General features: G+C 28.8%; 1 protein-coding gene and 1 long non-coding RNA gene across 10 annotated transcripts in view; one reads left to right on the top strand and one right to left on the bottom strand.

The window, feature by feature from the left end:
* The window catches only part of LOC149891647 (uncharacterized), a 21,905-nt gene extending 16,591 nt beyond the window's left edge, over nt 1–5,314 (bottom strand). The window contains exons 1-2 of one of the 2 annotated variants that reach the window (XR_016449989.1): nt 5,121–5,314; nt 1,742–1,806 (exon numbers count right to left, since the gene is read on the bottom strand). This is a non-coding gene — a long non-coding RNA (uncharacterized LOC149891647). Of the gene's footprint in view, nt 1–795; nt 924–1,741; nt 1,807–5,120 lie in introns of those variants that run through there. The other variant, XR_016449988.1, reaches the window with a different exon arrangement.
* Nucleotides 1–15,301, top strand: part of LOC145183308 (uncharacterized) — an 18,006-nt gene extending 2,705 nt beyond the window's left edge. For 2 of the 8 annotated variants that reach the window (XM_090079444.1, XM_090079445.1), the window contains 18 exons: nt 6,126–6,308; nt 7,528–7,598; nt 8,385–8,490; nt 8,587–8,680; nt 8,775–8,882; nt 9,036–9,084; nt 11,016–11,099; nt 11,198–11,359; nt 11,501–11,599; nt 11,692–11,772; nt 11,892–12,036; nt 12,122–12,191; nt 12,283–12,314; nt 12,427–12,681; nt 12,825–12,889; nt 12,974–13,060; nt 13,140–13,505; nt 13,648–15,301. In XM_090079444.1, the coding sequence (XP_089935570.1) occupies nt 6,206–6,308; nt 7,528–7,598; nt 8,385–8,490; nt 8,587–8,680; nt 8,775–8,882; nt 9,036–9,084; nt 11,016–11,099; nt 11,198–11,359; nt 11,501–11,599; nt 11,692–11,772; nt 11,892–12,036; nt 12,122–12,191; nt 12,283–12,314; nt 12,427–12,681; nt 12,825–12,889; nt 12,974–13,060; nt 13,140–13,505; nt 13,648–15,225 (3,555 nt within the window). In that variant the 5' untranslated portion in view covers nt 6,126–6,205 and the 3' untranslated portion in view covers nt 15,226–15,301. Of the gene's footprint in view, nt 1–2,441; nt 2,654–6,125; nt 6,309–7,527; nt 7,599–8,384; nt 8,491–8,586; nt 8,681–8,774; nt 8,883–9,035; nt 9,085–11,015; nt 11,100–11,197; nt 11,360–11,500; nt 11,600–11,691; nt 11,773–11,891; nt 12,037–12,121; nt 12,192–12,282; nt 12,315–12,426; nt 12,682–12,824; nt 12,890–12,973; nt 13,061–13,139; nt 13,506–13,644 lie in introns of those variants that run through there. The other 6 variants (XM_090079446.1, XM_090079447.1, XM_080058644.2 and 3 more) reach the window with 6 other exon arrangements.

Below are 15,301 nucleotides of genomic sequence, written 5' to 3'. Positions count from 1 at the left end.
TTCCTACATTGTTTATTTAAAGTAAAACTTGGAATAGGGTACACGCAACTTCGCGCCATTTGTCTTTTTAAAAGTTCTCGATGAGTTTTAGAATTTTAGCTTGAGTGTTTTTTAAAGCGGTTTATGTTTTGCTCAACTTGATAACACCGGTTCCTTGAGTTTTTTTTCTTCTACGTAATATTTAAATTCATTCTTGATAAATATTTAGTTATATAATTCAAAATTATTGTGTGAATATGCAGTGTTCTGTAAAACTATAATATTTTTCATTTTGAATGAATATATTCTATAATGTGCAAAATTATTCTTCGAAATTATGGTGTTACCATTAAATTTACTTTTAGAACAAGAAGTCCAAATTGCTCAGTAATCTTTACGCTTTTGCAATACACAATATTTTTATGTAAATTAAAGGTATTTACATGTATTCAAAGATGTTGACATTGTGATTTATTTTAAAGAAATCAAAATTTAGCTTGTTATTGCTAAATCTTCGATTTAGCCTCGATTTTTTAGTTGATTTCATTAAAAAAAAAAAAAAATAACTAACTAAGGCGTAATTACTTAAATCTATTTTTGTAAACGAACCGTTTGTTTTAATTAAAACTGCTTTTGGAAATGATATTTAGTCCGCACATCGGAAACCAGCCGCACGCGGCATAAAACGTATCTCAGCCTAGCCTAAAAAAGTTTCTAATTTGAAGAAGCGTACTCATTATTCAAGCTTAAAAAGTTAATCGCTAAAGTAAAAGTTTACGTGGACTAAACTAAATATAAAGTTATTAGAAGACTTACAAAGCTCATTAACTGGCATTAACATTAAGTATAAATTAATCACTTCAAATTTTTTTTCGTTTATACATCTGTTTCACGTTTACACGTTAAGCAAACTAAACTTGACCAACAACAACCAGAGATCCGAGAGAAATCAGATTCGGCAAGTGAGATGAATGAACGCATTTTTTTTTTTAAACTTTATAGCGACGCAGTTGTTGCTAGATATTTTGTTTACAAAAAAAAAAAAAAAAACCCATCTCAAAAAAGTTTTCAACGCAAGAAAATTCTATTTTAGTTCAGCTCATCCGTTGGATACTAAGCTGCATCTTATTCTATAAACAACGAATTTTATAAATTTTTAAGATGTGGTGCATTACTTATTTGATAATTTTATTAAATCCTGTTCAAATCATGTATGATTTACCAAATCTTAAAGCGACTATTACAACATGTTACAGTTTTGTAAATAGTCTCTAAATAATGTTAAAAATATAAAGAGATTTCTTTTTGCGTTTTTCAATCAGCTGGCTTTTAATTTATATTTTAATCGACCAACTGGAAAAATACTAATAGAAAAATAACTGGCGGTAGAAACTCTTAACGAGCGTAATTCAATTAAACATTGTCGTCTATAGGCATCGGTTACCATTCAGGAGTTTGCTCTATTGTTTAAAATGTATTGTGTAATGAATAACGAAGAGAGATTAGAGGCGCCGAATTTTAGAAAATTAGAGTCAAAATTTTAACGGTGTCCGTGCGAGTGTTGACAGACTTAATTTATTATGAGTGAACCCTTTAATCGTATGTAATCAATTCATAATTTTTCTACTGCATTCAATATTGACTAATAATCACTTTTTTCAAAAAATTTGATTTAATTTATTGCTACTATTAGTGTAATTTGCATGAGCTATACACCGTTTTTCACCAGGAAACTGCTACCAACATCCATAACATAGCATACCTGATTCACAAATTTGTCATCATTCACTTTTATTGCAGACACCTCTTTTCATCGGATAAATTTACCTTTTTTATAACGAAAAAATAATTCTCCTTGAGAAATAAAAACAACATTTTTTCAATCGAATAAAAGCTATATTAATATATATATATATATATATATATATATATATATATATATATATATATATATATATATATATATATATATATACATCTAAGAAAAGTATTAAAATATGAATCCAAAAACTCGCCCTTATCCCTGAGAAAAATTTTTTTAAATAACTAGGGCTCGTTATAAACTGTTCTGAAAATGTAAAATTTTTGATCCCCAATAAAATTCCAACGCTATTATAATAATGACTACATTAGGAAACAGCGTTCGCATATTAATTTTAAATCTATTCATAACTTCTTTGTTATTGTTTTCGTAATGTATTTTTATCCATGTAAATATTTGCGCTTATTAGCGTATGACGCAATTTTCATTTTTTACTGTAGCGATGAGCAGTTTTCGAAATCTCTAATGTAAATTGCATTCAGATATATACTTTATTTTATTTAAACAAGCGTATAGAGAAAGAACCTTATCCAAATTCCTCGCAGACTTGAACATAAAAACATCTACATTTGAGGAATTTCTTGTTGTTCTTTTTTTTTGCTCGTAGAAACCATGCATAATTGTAAATAAAAGCTTTTAACAATAAATCCCCAGTCGTGTTATGACGAACGTGCGGTTAACAATATACCGATTTTTATTGAAGTTGAGCGGGTTTTCAATTTTAGGAGGGTAAATCGGCGACTTACGGCTATATAAAGTTTTTATTTCTTTTTAATCTTTATGTAATTATCGAATTCTGTTCCTGCTGAATTAATTAAAGGAATATTGCTGTGTAGACGAATAATGTAACAGGTAAGAAAGACTTTTTTTTCGCTACTTTTAATAGGAACTCTAATTCCACTTTTCGCATGCTGTGTTTTGAATGCTAAACTATCTTATTACCCTATATTAAAAATGTGCTAAGTGTACGGACGTTATTTAGTAAAATAATAAAAAAATCTAAGCAATTCTCACAAATTTTTTAACAAAAATAAGAAAGCAACGATCTTTTTACTTTAAAATTTAGATTTGTTTTAAATTTCAAAAAGAACTTTATGAATTTATATATGGTATGACATATAAAGAAATTCCTTTTCCTTTATTATTAACATTAAACTTAAATTGTATTGGCACGACTTTTCTGTATCTGACGTTTATTAGGTGTTATTGTTTTTGCAAGTTAATGTTTTCACTTCTCAAAGAACAAGCTGAACCGCTGTTCTTTTATCTTTCGCAATAAAATTGAAGTACAAACTCACTGAAATTATTTTTGTCATTATTATCGCCAGCGGGTAGCATAAATTATTGAAATATATCGATTTTGTTTTTAGTGCATTATCTCTTTCTCTTATTATTATGCTGTTTGATTAATATTAATATCCATAATTCCATTTCGTTAGATAAACGTCTTATTGAGGTGTTTAACTGAATTCTTTTCATCAATTCATTCATACTATCCGATCGTACACATTCTGTCTATAAATATCTGTATCACTGTTTCAATATAAAACCATCCTTGAAATCTTTTTCAAGGAACTCAGTGTAGGGTGCATTTTTCCACTCTACAAGTAAAATTATAGAAGTTCATGGGGAAGATAAGAATTTCATCACTTCTTCCTTACCTTTTGTCAAAAATTCACTCCTAAATTTTTAGAAAGAAACGGAAGGTAAAATTAGAAGATGTTTTTTTCCTATTTTCATCTTTTATCAAGTCTCAGTCATTAAATGCAGAAAAGCTTTTAAATTAAAAACGTCTATGCGTTTTTAAAGTTCGCGTTAACGAGTGTAATAATAAATGCTCTTAATTACTAGCGGATTATTAAATTGACGCGGAGAAAGAGTTGCAAAAGAACGCAGTGGCGTACGCGAAAAGCTATTGTTTTTTTTTTTTGTTTTTTTTGTTGTTTTTTTTTTTGTTTTGTTTTGTTTTCTTTTTTAAAAAAGCACCTTTTTAAAATCATGTTTAGAATGCGCTCTAAATAATATAATGGTAAAATTATCTTTAATATCTCTGAAACAACATTACATTCTTCTTGTAGTTGTTTTTTTTGTCCAATATCGAAGTATCACGGCTTTTATTTTTTTCTTAAGGTGTTTTGAATTATTTTTCGAATACTTGCGGTGCATCTATTTCATAATTAATAAAGCAGCGTAATGTGGTTTGAAAATTTCTTTTACTTGGCCTCCTATTACGTTGCATCTCACCGGAAAGTTTGCTAGTTTCTGTTGATCTAAAACAATTTGTTTTCGAGAAGAAAAAAAATTCAAATGTTTTAGAACGTTTGACATTTTTTCGTACTTTGTAATGCAAAGTTAGACGACCGTTACAAATCTAATAAATTGGTAAATTTAGTTTTTAAATCACTCCGTTTCTTGAATAAAAACATCTTCTTGACTGCTCTGCTATAGTAATCTCTAAAATTAAAAAATTTGGTGGCAAGTGGCCTAATTTGGGTGCCGCAATCTTTCAGTCTAAAAAGCCTTTTACTTAAACGTGCTCTCCAGCAGTTGTTATTTGTTTTATTGATAATGGTGTTTTTGTTAATAAATTAAAATTAAAAAAAAAAAAGAGAAAGATAGAGAGAGATAATATTTCGCTAAATGAAATATATATCGATCATTAATTATTTTGGTCGCTTAATAGGTGTTTTTTTTGTTTGTTTGTTTTTTTTTTGACTATATATAGGCAGATTACTAAAAACGTCCTCGCCAACTCTGTGCCAAATTCAAATTCTCTACATAAGAACTAATAATTATCAACCTTAAATGAGAAATAAAGAAAATCTAACATTTTAAAAATACAATTAAATATTCCGAGTGTGTTTCATCATGCGTAACAATAAGCCCGCGTGCTGTGTTTTAAATGAATGTTTATATAATTTTTGAGGACAAATGTGTTTAATTATTTATTTAATCGACTATCGCTTCTATTCTTTCTACTGAAAGCATTGTCTTGCTACGGAATCAGTTAAATTAGATTTAAAATACATTTGTCAGAATTAAAATACGAAATCTGATTTAGTGTTTAATAAGAATAAACCCGTAAAATGCATTTAGCAAACTCACTCGTACGGGTTGGTTTGGATTGTTATTGAAAGTCGTTTTTCTGTTTTGGTTACAAGCTTTTGTGTATGATAGCTTGCCGACTTTTTAAGTGTAGCAGTCACGGTAGAAAAAATAAGTAAACGAAACAGATCTCATTTACTGGTGTTAAGGGGTTTTAAAGATTTGTATCTATGTAATAAACTTGTTCGAATTACAATGTTGCATTTAAATTTACTTTAAACTCAAATCTTGTTTGCATACTGTTTCGTAAATTCGTTTAAATGATGATCACCGAATATTGAAACTCATTAAGCTGTCCAAATTTTTAAAAAGTATACTCTTTTGCTGAGATAGCGTCGCTCAAATTTCTACTTGTAACTGTTGTTACCGATTTTTGAAACAGCTTTTAATTGTTTTTTGTGCGTTGTCTTACCGCGTGCTAATAAAAGTTTATAACGTAACGCAGCGTCTTCGTTAACACTTTTTTACATGGCTTCTTTTTACTTTGTAGGTTTTCTTTTTTTCTTTTTTTTTTTTTTTTTCTAAATCTGGATGCAGCATTCCATCAAATTATATATATAAAAAAAAAAAAAAGATTTTAGAATAACTAAACATTCTAGACAGGTTCTGAGGAAAAGATAAATGTAATAGATAAGTGAGGTTTTATATATTTGCTTGGCAGTACAGCGAGATTGTTTATGCTTTAATGAGTTTCGCTGGCATGTTTAACAGGTTTTTCGACGTTGAACTGCGAGTTGGCGAAGTACACTTGATTTATCGGAAGAATTTATACTCAAGCATTGTTTCAACAGGGTCACCATTGCGGTGAAAAAGATCTGTTATATTGCGACGTAATTCAACGACGGAAATACAAGACTACTTGTATTTTGTAATCTATTATGAGCTTGCTAGTCGCTTTAGGAATTTAATTTATTAATAAGATGGGCATGTTTTAGCTGTTATGTCATGAAATCGAGGTTGTCATTGAAGAAAAGCTTTTGAAAGTCTGCGGTTTAAACTTATTTACGATAGCCGGATTATTTTTACTGAGTATATATTTTATGTAGCTAAAGCAACACTTAGTACATTCGGGTTTTTGTAACGGGGTAGATCGCTGCTCTCTTTTTTTTATTTGATTATTTATAAATAATAAAGCTATATATAGCTTTATATACAAATATATATTGCGTGTATATAATATTAAATATAAATATAATGTAACATGTATAATTTATTTCAGAGAAAAAAAAAAAAAAAAAAGAGATCTTACCTGAGTAGCTTCTTAAAAAAAAACTAACTTTTATGAAGAAGTGAAAAAGAATGACAGAAAGTCTGGCAGAAGATCAGAGCAAGAAGTCGAATGAGAAAAACGAGGAGCAAATTACATCTTACGATAATGGAAACGAGGTTTATCACATAGGAGGTATATAGTTCTAAATGATATGCTTTTCTAAATTTTTTAGTTATAAAAAGTTTTTAGCACAAAATCTTTTTGAACATATGGAAAATGTGTTCAAACTAAATTTAATTTGTAAATGAAAGATCGGTTTAGATGTTCTAAAATAAAAGTAAAAATAATTTTATTATTATTATTTAAATTCTACTATATTTTTTTCCAGTCATGATGAACTTTTGAAGTGGGGCTTTGAATATTTTTTCTCAGTTTACACCTCAGTGTAAACATTTTAAAGCGTTCGGAACACCGACTCCATCGCTGAGTGGCTAAAAAACAAAACCACATTATGCAAAACGATTTGAAATCAATTAACTTTTCGATAAAGTTGCAAAATACTTAGTACTTTATTTAGAACCTTTAATTATTTTTATGCTCGTAACGCAAATAATTTTCATTAAAAATTAACAAACTTTCAAAAGCAAAAAAAAAAAAAAAAAAAAAAGAAAACGTTTTGTTGATGAGAGATGGTGCGTAGAAACCGGAAGGTTGGTTATTGACATAACTGTTGTGACGTCTTGCCGTTTTTTTTTTATTTTTTTTATTTTTGGGAAATCGTTGCCAAGAAGTACGATGGAAATAATTTTTTTTATCGCAAAAGTTTGCACTGATGTTGTTGCCTCCTTTTTCTAATATCTTTATTTCATATTTAAACATTCACAATGATTACAAAATATAAAGAGGCGGTATTCTTTGCGTTTTAATGGAATTTCTAAGATGTTAACATTTTAAATTGAATTAGGTTGTGTTCAATTTTTAATTGTAAAGCTTTATAATCTGATTCTCGTCTTGCTCCATGTTTTATTGACTCATTTAAATAGGTCGGTTCATATATTAATATTTACCTTGTTTTCCAGATGGATTTTATTATCAATGAAGTTCAAAGCTGAAATAGTAGTCATAGCGATCTGACAAAGCATGAATATTTTAGCAATTTTGTTCTTTATAGATAATATCGTTTTGAATGTGCCATTCATACTTTTTGTGTTGTTTTTTTTTTTTTTTTTTGTTTTTTTTTATTTTTTTAAAAAAAACTAATTAAAATATTTCGCGGACTCAAAAATAATTATTTACTGCTTTAAATTTTGTTTATAAAGTTGTTTCCTTTCAAATTTCAATCTTTTTTTTTTTTTTAACTTAAAAACTGTTTCTCTTATTTGCCTAAGTTAGTTACTGTTTACTATTTCAGACACTGTTTACATAGAGAGTCAACGCTCTGACATGCCATACTATATATGCTCAATAAGAGATTTTAAAAAGGTGAGTTTATTTGGCCAATTTTTATAAATACCGGCAACAGATCAATCGATTTTTATTTTTAGATATTATTTGATCCCCTCGTTTGAAAACACAATACGATCAAACAGCCATTAAAAATAACACAAAATTTTAAATAAATAGGTATATTAGCAATTAAAAATGGTTGAGGAGAATAAAAGGAAAATTCTTTTGAGCAAAGTTTTATAATTTGTTTAGATTGAAGTGTAATTTTTGTGTGCTAAGTACACTTCTGTCGAAAAAAACAAATATTTGACATTAATTTTTTTTTTCTGTGAAGTGGAAAAATTAAACATCTAGAATTACTTTTGATTCCATTAAAATTTAAACTTTTTAATTTCCAAGTTCTGATTTAATATTCATATAATCACTTTTCTATTTAAATTTGGTTGTAGATTCCTGTAAACAAAATTTTATTTAACTTTTTTCTTAAAGGGCAAATTTAATATAAAACTTTCTATAAAAATCAATGATGCATTTTTTAGATAAAACTTTATAAAAGAAGTGAAATATTTCAGATTTTCTTAATATAAATCTTCAAATTTATTAAATTACAAGACAAATTTATAAGGCTTTTATTATTTTTTGGTTTTCTTTTTTTAAATGTAGTCCAACATTTAAATTATCATTTTATTTAACTTATTGATCCCAAATTTAAAAACACTTTTCTGATTGCCTTTTAAACTAAGCCTCAAAAAGTTTTCTGGAGGCTTTATTATTACAAATGGTCACAATAAAAAGTTCTATTAAAACCACATTTATATTTAGAGTAAGAAAGAAAATATTACAATAGATGTGGTTTGGTATTATCGGCCATGTGAAATTCCAACATCTGTGTATCAGTTACTTCTTCAAGATAGAAATGCAGAAAATGGTATTTTTAAAATTTTGTTTAATAATTTTTTTTTACTGATTTTCTTATTGCTTAGATAACTTAATTTCAGTTTTTTTTTTCTTCCCTGGTCGATAGGAACAGCAAGTAATATTTTGGAAAATCCTGTTGTTAAAGAGCGTGAATTGTTTATATCTGATGCCATAGACATGTATCCTGCATCAGCATTAAGGTTATTACAATCATCTATTTGATGTTTTTTTTTTTTTTAAGTTGAATGTGTACCTTTTGAAACTTACTACTTATCTTTGTTAAATTTTATCTAGGGGTCGAGCTAGCTGTGTGCCATTTTCAGAGATCAAGGAAAATGTAATGGAATACATAAGCCTTGAAGATAACTGGTTTTACATACTTCGTTATAACCCTGAATCCAGGTATTAAAAAGATTTTTGTCAATACAAAATTAAGTAAATTAATGATGCCATATTAGAACTACATTTTAATCTGCTTGATATGTTTTAAAATAAGAGCTATTTCAATAGGCTTTTTAGTAGGATTTTTTAGTAATCCATTTGTCATTATTTAAGGAGAATGGCAAATGCAAAAGGAGAAATTAGGATTGGGGCAAGCCATCAGGTATGTTACCTTGGTAATTTTGTTCTCTTTCATCAAATAGAAAAGTGTCAAAGAAAAAAAAAAAGAACAATAGCTTTATTTATTAAGAAAAATACAGCTATTGTTTAAGTATGATTTTCAATGATAAAATAGAGAATGTAAGCTTATCAAAAAAAAAGTCTTGTTAAATTATTCCTATTTTTTTACTGCAATGTGCTTATATGAAAAACTCTTGAAAAAATAAATTATTAGCCTTTTCTTAAGAAAAACATTTAAAAATTAGTATTTATAGTCATTCTTAGTTGTTTTTAACATAGCCATATTTAACTAAGCCATTTTTAACATTACATTTTCTACTTTAAAAATAGATTTAAGAAATAAATTTATAAATCTAAGTATTAATAATTAAGTTACTCAAAATCAAGTTCTTGCAATATTTTGCAAGTCTGCAGAATATAGCAAGTCTGTTTGCTTAAGTATTTTAAAAAAGATTCTTTTTTTTTTAAAAATCCTACATGTAATCATCATTGGATAACATCTCTAATTTCATTTCATTATACATCGTAGAAATATTCCATGCATATGATTTTTACAGCTGTATGTAACCAAGTTGTCATTTTCATTTATTTTTTTTCATTTTTTTAGTGATGTTTTTTTTCATCGCTTTTGTTTACATTTTTAAGTTTTAATTTTACTGATTGTTGAGTTTTTTAATAAAATGTTAACTATTAAAATTTTTAATATAGATGTAAGATGTTTTTCATTTAAGTGTCATAACTTTTAAAACACAAATTTTGGAATTATTGTGTACTTTGTTTACTAAGTTTTTAATTTGATTATACCAATTTGAAAATATGTTTGAGTTAAAATACTGCTCATATGGTTTCCAAGCTCTTTTTCAGCATCTTCAAAACCAAAACTAAATCACCGTCTGATTATAGATTTTTAATTACAGCTCACCATTTATATATAGATTCCAAAAAATAAACTCTTTAAGATGAAAAAAATTAGAATTTTCTGTTAATGATAAAGTATCAGCTGCAGAATGTATGTGGCTGTTTAAAGTTGCTGAAAAGGTTCTTGCTTTAAGACATTGTGACAATGCATTAATACTATTTTAAAGGATGTTTTAAGATAGTAAGAATTTAAAAGGATGTTTTCATATATTAAAAGTTGTATGACTTTTACAATGAGTAACCAAAAAAGCTTTATAAATTTTTCAAGATGGTCTAGGACTGTTAGAGGAGAGATACTTCATGTCAGTATAACTCACACCCTGCTCCTTCACTTTGGTGGTTGATGAAACAACTACCATATAGTAAAGAAAAAACAGCTGAATATGTAAAAAATGATGCTAGTATGGTTTTGGTAATTAGGTAATATCTCAGAAGACTGGTGTACAAATTCAAATACAAATAAATCAAAAAGACTACTATTACTTGATTAAAGTGTTTCAAGGTAATAGTGAATATGGAAAAACTAAGTGATGATTTCTTCATAATATTTTTAAGCTTTATGTTCAACACTTTAGAATGAAAATTTTAGTACCAAGCAAAGTTTATCAGAGAAGAATACATTTACTTAAGAGACAATAAACTTAAATAATGAAACAATATGTTCAAGAATAATAGAATGAATATCCAAGTTCCTTAAGTTGATAAACAAATAGAAATGAACAAAAAAAGTTGCAATTAAACATTGGTTTAAAATGAAAAAGTGAAATGCAGATATTAACCAATGGTTTAAAAAATTAAAATAGATTTTTTAATGAAGTTTGTAAATTTTTTATTGAAATTTGTCCTTTTTTTTTTTTTTTTTTTTTTTTTTTTTTTTTTTTTTTTTTTTTTTTTTTTTAAGTAGTCACTAGACAGTAAAAAAATTTCAAAATTTATATTTTTGTGTATTTAATTATTAGGATGGTTTTCCTTTTAACTATTTTAAAATTTTTTTAGGCTTCTTTACCTCAGTTTATTCCTTTAAATGAGAGAAGTGCAGAGGATTTAGTAGAGCTTAACCAAACTTGTGTTGAAGATTTGGTAATTAGAACTTTTTACCAAAGGCTTTTTCCTTATTTGTAAATATTTTCTGTTTTTATTGAGATTTTTAGTATTATATTAAATTTTATGTTTTGAAGATGTGGGAACCAGTTATTCCAAACTCAAAACTTATTGTATACATACGTGCAGCACGTAGTATTACTTCATATAATGGTTATCGGGATAAAGAAAATGGAGGGCCAGAAAAAGCTCTTGATTCATTTTCTCAAGATTTAACAACAGCTCATTCATACGACATAGTAAGAGAAAAAAATTGTTTAAGTTTTTTTATTAAATGGCTTTGATATTTACAATTTGTCTTTAAAGATATTGAGTTCTAAATAAAATTTTGAGCCTTTGCTTGCAAGGGCATTTTGAAATTACTTTTATTTTTTTTATAGTTACATAGACATGGTTATAATATATCAACTGCTCTACAATATTTGATAAAGAACCCTGTTCCAAAACTGTCTGCAACACCATGGAGTGATGAAGAAAGAGTGAGTTTTTTTTTTTGAAAATAAATTTTTTTGGTATTTAGATTAAAGTTAATTTAACTAAAAATTAATTTAAAAAGCATTTATTTATTTAGAAAAAGTTCATGAAGGGGTTGCGATCTTATGGAAAAACATTTCACAAAATTCAAAAAGAACTGCTACCAGAAAGGCAAACAGTATGTTATCTTTGTTTTTTTAAGCAATTTTACATAATATAATTATATTGTAATACTAACATAGTGATATCATATTTAACAACGTAAGTAAAAAAAAAGAAATATTTCTACTTTTTTAGAGTGAATTAGTAGAGTATTATTATATATGGAAAAAGACACCAACTGCTCTTAGTTCCAGGCCCCATAAAAGAGGTATTCGAAGAAGTAATCTTGTAAGAAAAACTAGAACTGCTAAACCAAAGACAGCTGTGGTATCTGAGTTTGGTAAGTAGTCCATAAATTCTTGTTTGAAATATTAGTTTCATATAAAATGTTTGTTTTGATAAGGTTATTGTTTATAAATTTTCAGTGGATTTGAGCTCTTGTAGTGAAAATGATTTCAATGTTTGTGATGATAGTGAAAATGAAAGAAATCTCAGGTATTTGGCTTTATGAACTGCTTTTTTTCTTCACACAAAGTTTTTTCAATAATTGTTCAGTTTTATGTTTGTATATTTTTTTTATCTTTAGTAGGTATGCATGTCGACATTGTTATACAACAAGTATGTTAAGTTTTTCTTAATTTGAGTTGTCTGTTTCAAAAAACTTGTTTTAAGTATTTCAAAAAAGTAATCCTTCCGTTATAGAATTAGCATGTAAAAATCATCTTTTTAGAGTCAAGAAATTGGCATCATGCTGGCAAACATAAACTCCTTCTTTGTGATGGTTGTCGAATACATTTTAAACGCTATGGTCAAATGAAAAATCTTAAAGATGAGGATAGGCGTGAACCTCCACCATTTATATATAAGGCAACATTCATCAACCCTGATGAAGACCTACGTGATAAAGGGCGCATGCGGACAAGGCGATCTTCAACACCCATTATCACAAATGGCAATAATATGCGCATTAGAGTTTTACAAGAAGGTTGGTGTCTTTTTGTAACTTCTCTTAGATTGTTTTTGCATCTATATTCTGAAATTTAAATGTTTTAGTTTAACAAACAAAGGTTTTTAGTTATTTTTTTGTTTTTAGTAGATTAGAAAATTATTTGAATAGTATTTTTTTAGCTAAGTTATGTAATCGGAAACAAATTACAGAAGCTGAGTGTAAAAACAATGATCAAGAAAAAAAGGTTTCTATATTTATTTGAAATTACTTGCCAAAAAATATAGCTAATAGTTTATTATTAATCTATTGTTTAATTATTACATAATAGAACTCTTCAAAGCGAAGAAATTCAAAAGATCCAGATGAAGTTGAGAGAGTTGCTAAAAAAGGGCGCTTGGAAGCTGATGAAGATGAGGTAATAATTTGGAATGCTGCATTTTATTGTGATTGTGTAGCAAAACTGGTCTTAAAAAATTATTATAAACTATTTGTAGGATGCTGATGATGAATCAGAGGAGGATAGTGAAACAGAGATTCACAGTGACAGTAATGGGCAGATCTCCAATAATGGCTCTGAGTCTCAATCTCCAGAAAATGCAGTTGAAAGTGAGGTTGTATCTAAAATATCTCCAAACCCAGGAACATTTGTACCTATTAAAGCTGAAGAAGTTTGTGACCCTGAAGTTAATCCTGATGATGAAGTTTCATCATCATCATCAGAAGTTTTAGATGATATTGAAAAATGTGAAAAAATTTCAAAGCGGTTTAAATGTAATTTTGTTGAACCATCTTGTGCTCGATGTTCTATGGTCTATGTGTTCAAAAGAATGAAACAAAATAGGCAGCTGTCTGAAGCTGAGGTAAATCCTGTCTTTTTTCTAGCTCTTTATATTTATGTGTTACAACCTTTTATTTGAAAAAAAAAAGTGTTGATGACCATAATTTTTTTTTACAACAAACATGAAGTGCATTATTATCATATAGTTTTTTTTTTCTAAGCAGGGTTTTAAAAGGCATGTTGAGCAAAATGAGAGACACGAGCATGAGTTTAAACACCAACGTAATGTAAGTAGTTCTCCTGCAAAAGATCAACCTGCTCAAATTACTTCATATTCTGAAACAATGCGGCTATATGCTGCAAGAACCGAACCGTACCGCCAATGGCGTGGTGGATATTCTGCTTCTCATGATGTTCATAGCCCTAGAATAATTAGTCCAAGAGAACATTTTAGTGATTCTTCAGGGAAATTCAACCATTTACTTAAAATATTTGATAGGCAGCAATATGAACATCGGCCTCATTCATCTATACCTCATGAAACAAATCACCCAATCCCGTTTGTACCAAGGTCTAACGATCATGGGTGTGATTATCGTGCTTTGTCTGGGCGTAGTTTTATATCTTCACACGTGCCAGCTGCAATTGAAAATTTATCACGCTTATCATCTGGACTGGAATCTATTGACAGACCATCTAGCTTAGATAGGTCCTTAACTATTGACCCTTTAACTGGTCTACCTCCTATCCAACCTCACCTTCACTCTCACTTGCATACTCATACCCATCTTCATGTGCACCCAGACGATCTAAAATATCGAGGGCGCCCCCTTCCGTCTGACGCTCATCATGAAAAACATGAACTTTCAATCCATCACCAACCCCAACAACATATAACTCCAGCGCATAGGCCTAGAAGTAGAGAGTATCATGAGCATTTATTGAAACAATGTCCTGAACTTTATGCCCAAATGCACCATGATACTCAGCTAAATAGACATTTGTCAGGGACTAGAGATGCCTTAAAAAATACTAATATCAACAGAGATGCCGTAATTAGTCCAAGTTTAACTCATGAAATACCCAACATGCACAGTGATCCAGTAGCTTACCACTTATGGCTGACACAATATGCTCGTATGCATCATAGATGGAATTCGCATAGCAGTACTCTTCCCAATCACGAACATGCTCCTGATTTGAGTCCTCATGGTGCTCCTCATTTTCCTCATCATATTAGAAATGAGCATGATTCAGTTTTACGCGAAAAACTTGCACACGAGAAGCTGTCCAGTTATGAACAAGAAAAATTAGCTCGTACTTTAGAACATGAAAAGTATATGCGACATGTGATTAAGTCACGTGACCATGATGGAGAAAGATGTAAAATTGATCACGGATTGCATGAGAGATCTGCTAGTTTACATGCGTCGGAAATTCAAAACTCTAATAGACATCGAGACACACATGTTGGATTCAGAACCGGTGATATAAGAACACATCGGTCAGTTGATCAGCACTCAGCACTTCGTCCGAGCGAAATCCATTCTTATCACGGCAACGTGTTTGCAGAAAACTTAAGACGTTCGCAAGACCTTCGATCATTGCACGAAGGAAGATCTGCTTACGACCGAAATATCCACGAAAGATTTGCGAACGATTTTTTAGAAAGAGAAAGGGCGTCTCATATGGAAAGATATGGTCACCAAGAGAGGCAAGTATTTCATGAACGAACCCGACACGACCGTCCCAGTATATTTGGACGATACAAACCAGAAACGATAGATTTATCTGGGGAATAATTTTGATACAACATATTATCGTTGATCATACGTTGTAGTATGTATCTGTTAGACAAGAAAATGTTTTAATTTATAA

This window comes from Hydra viridissima, unplaced genomic scaffold (genome assembly GCF_058129835.1).
Source record: "Hydra viridissima isolate aposymbiotic clone 2 unplaced genomic scaffold, HvirCarnegie_v1 scaffold_2, whole genome shotgun sequence".
Taxonomy (NCBI): domain Eukaryota; kingdom Metazoa; phylum Cnidaria; class Hydrozoa; order Anthoathecata; family Hydridae; genus Hydra; species Hydra viridissima.
This window is presented reverse-complemented; position numbering and strand designations above follow the sequence as displayed.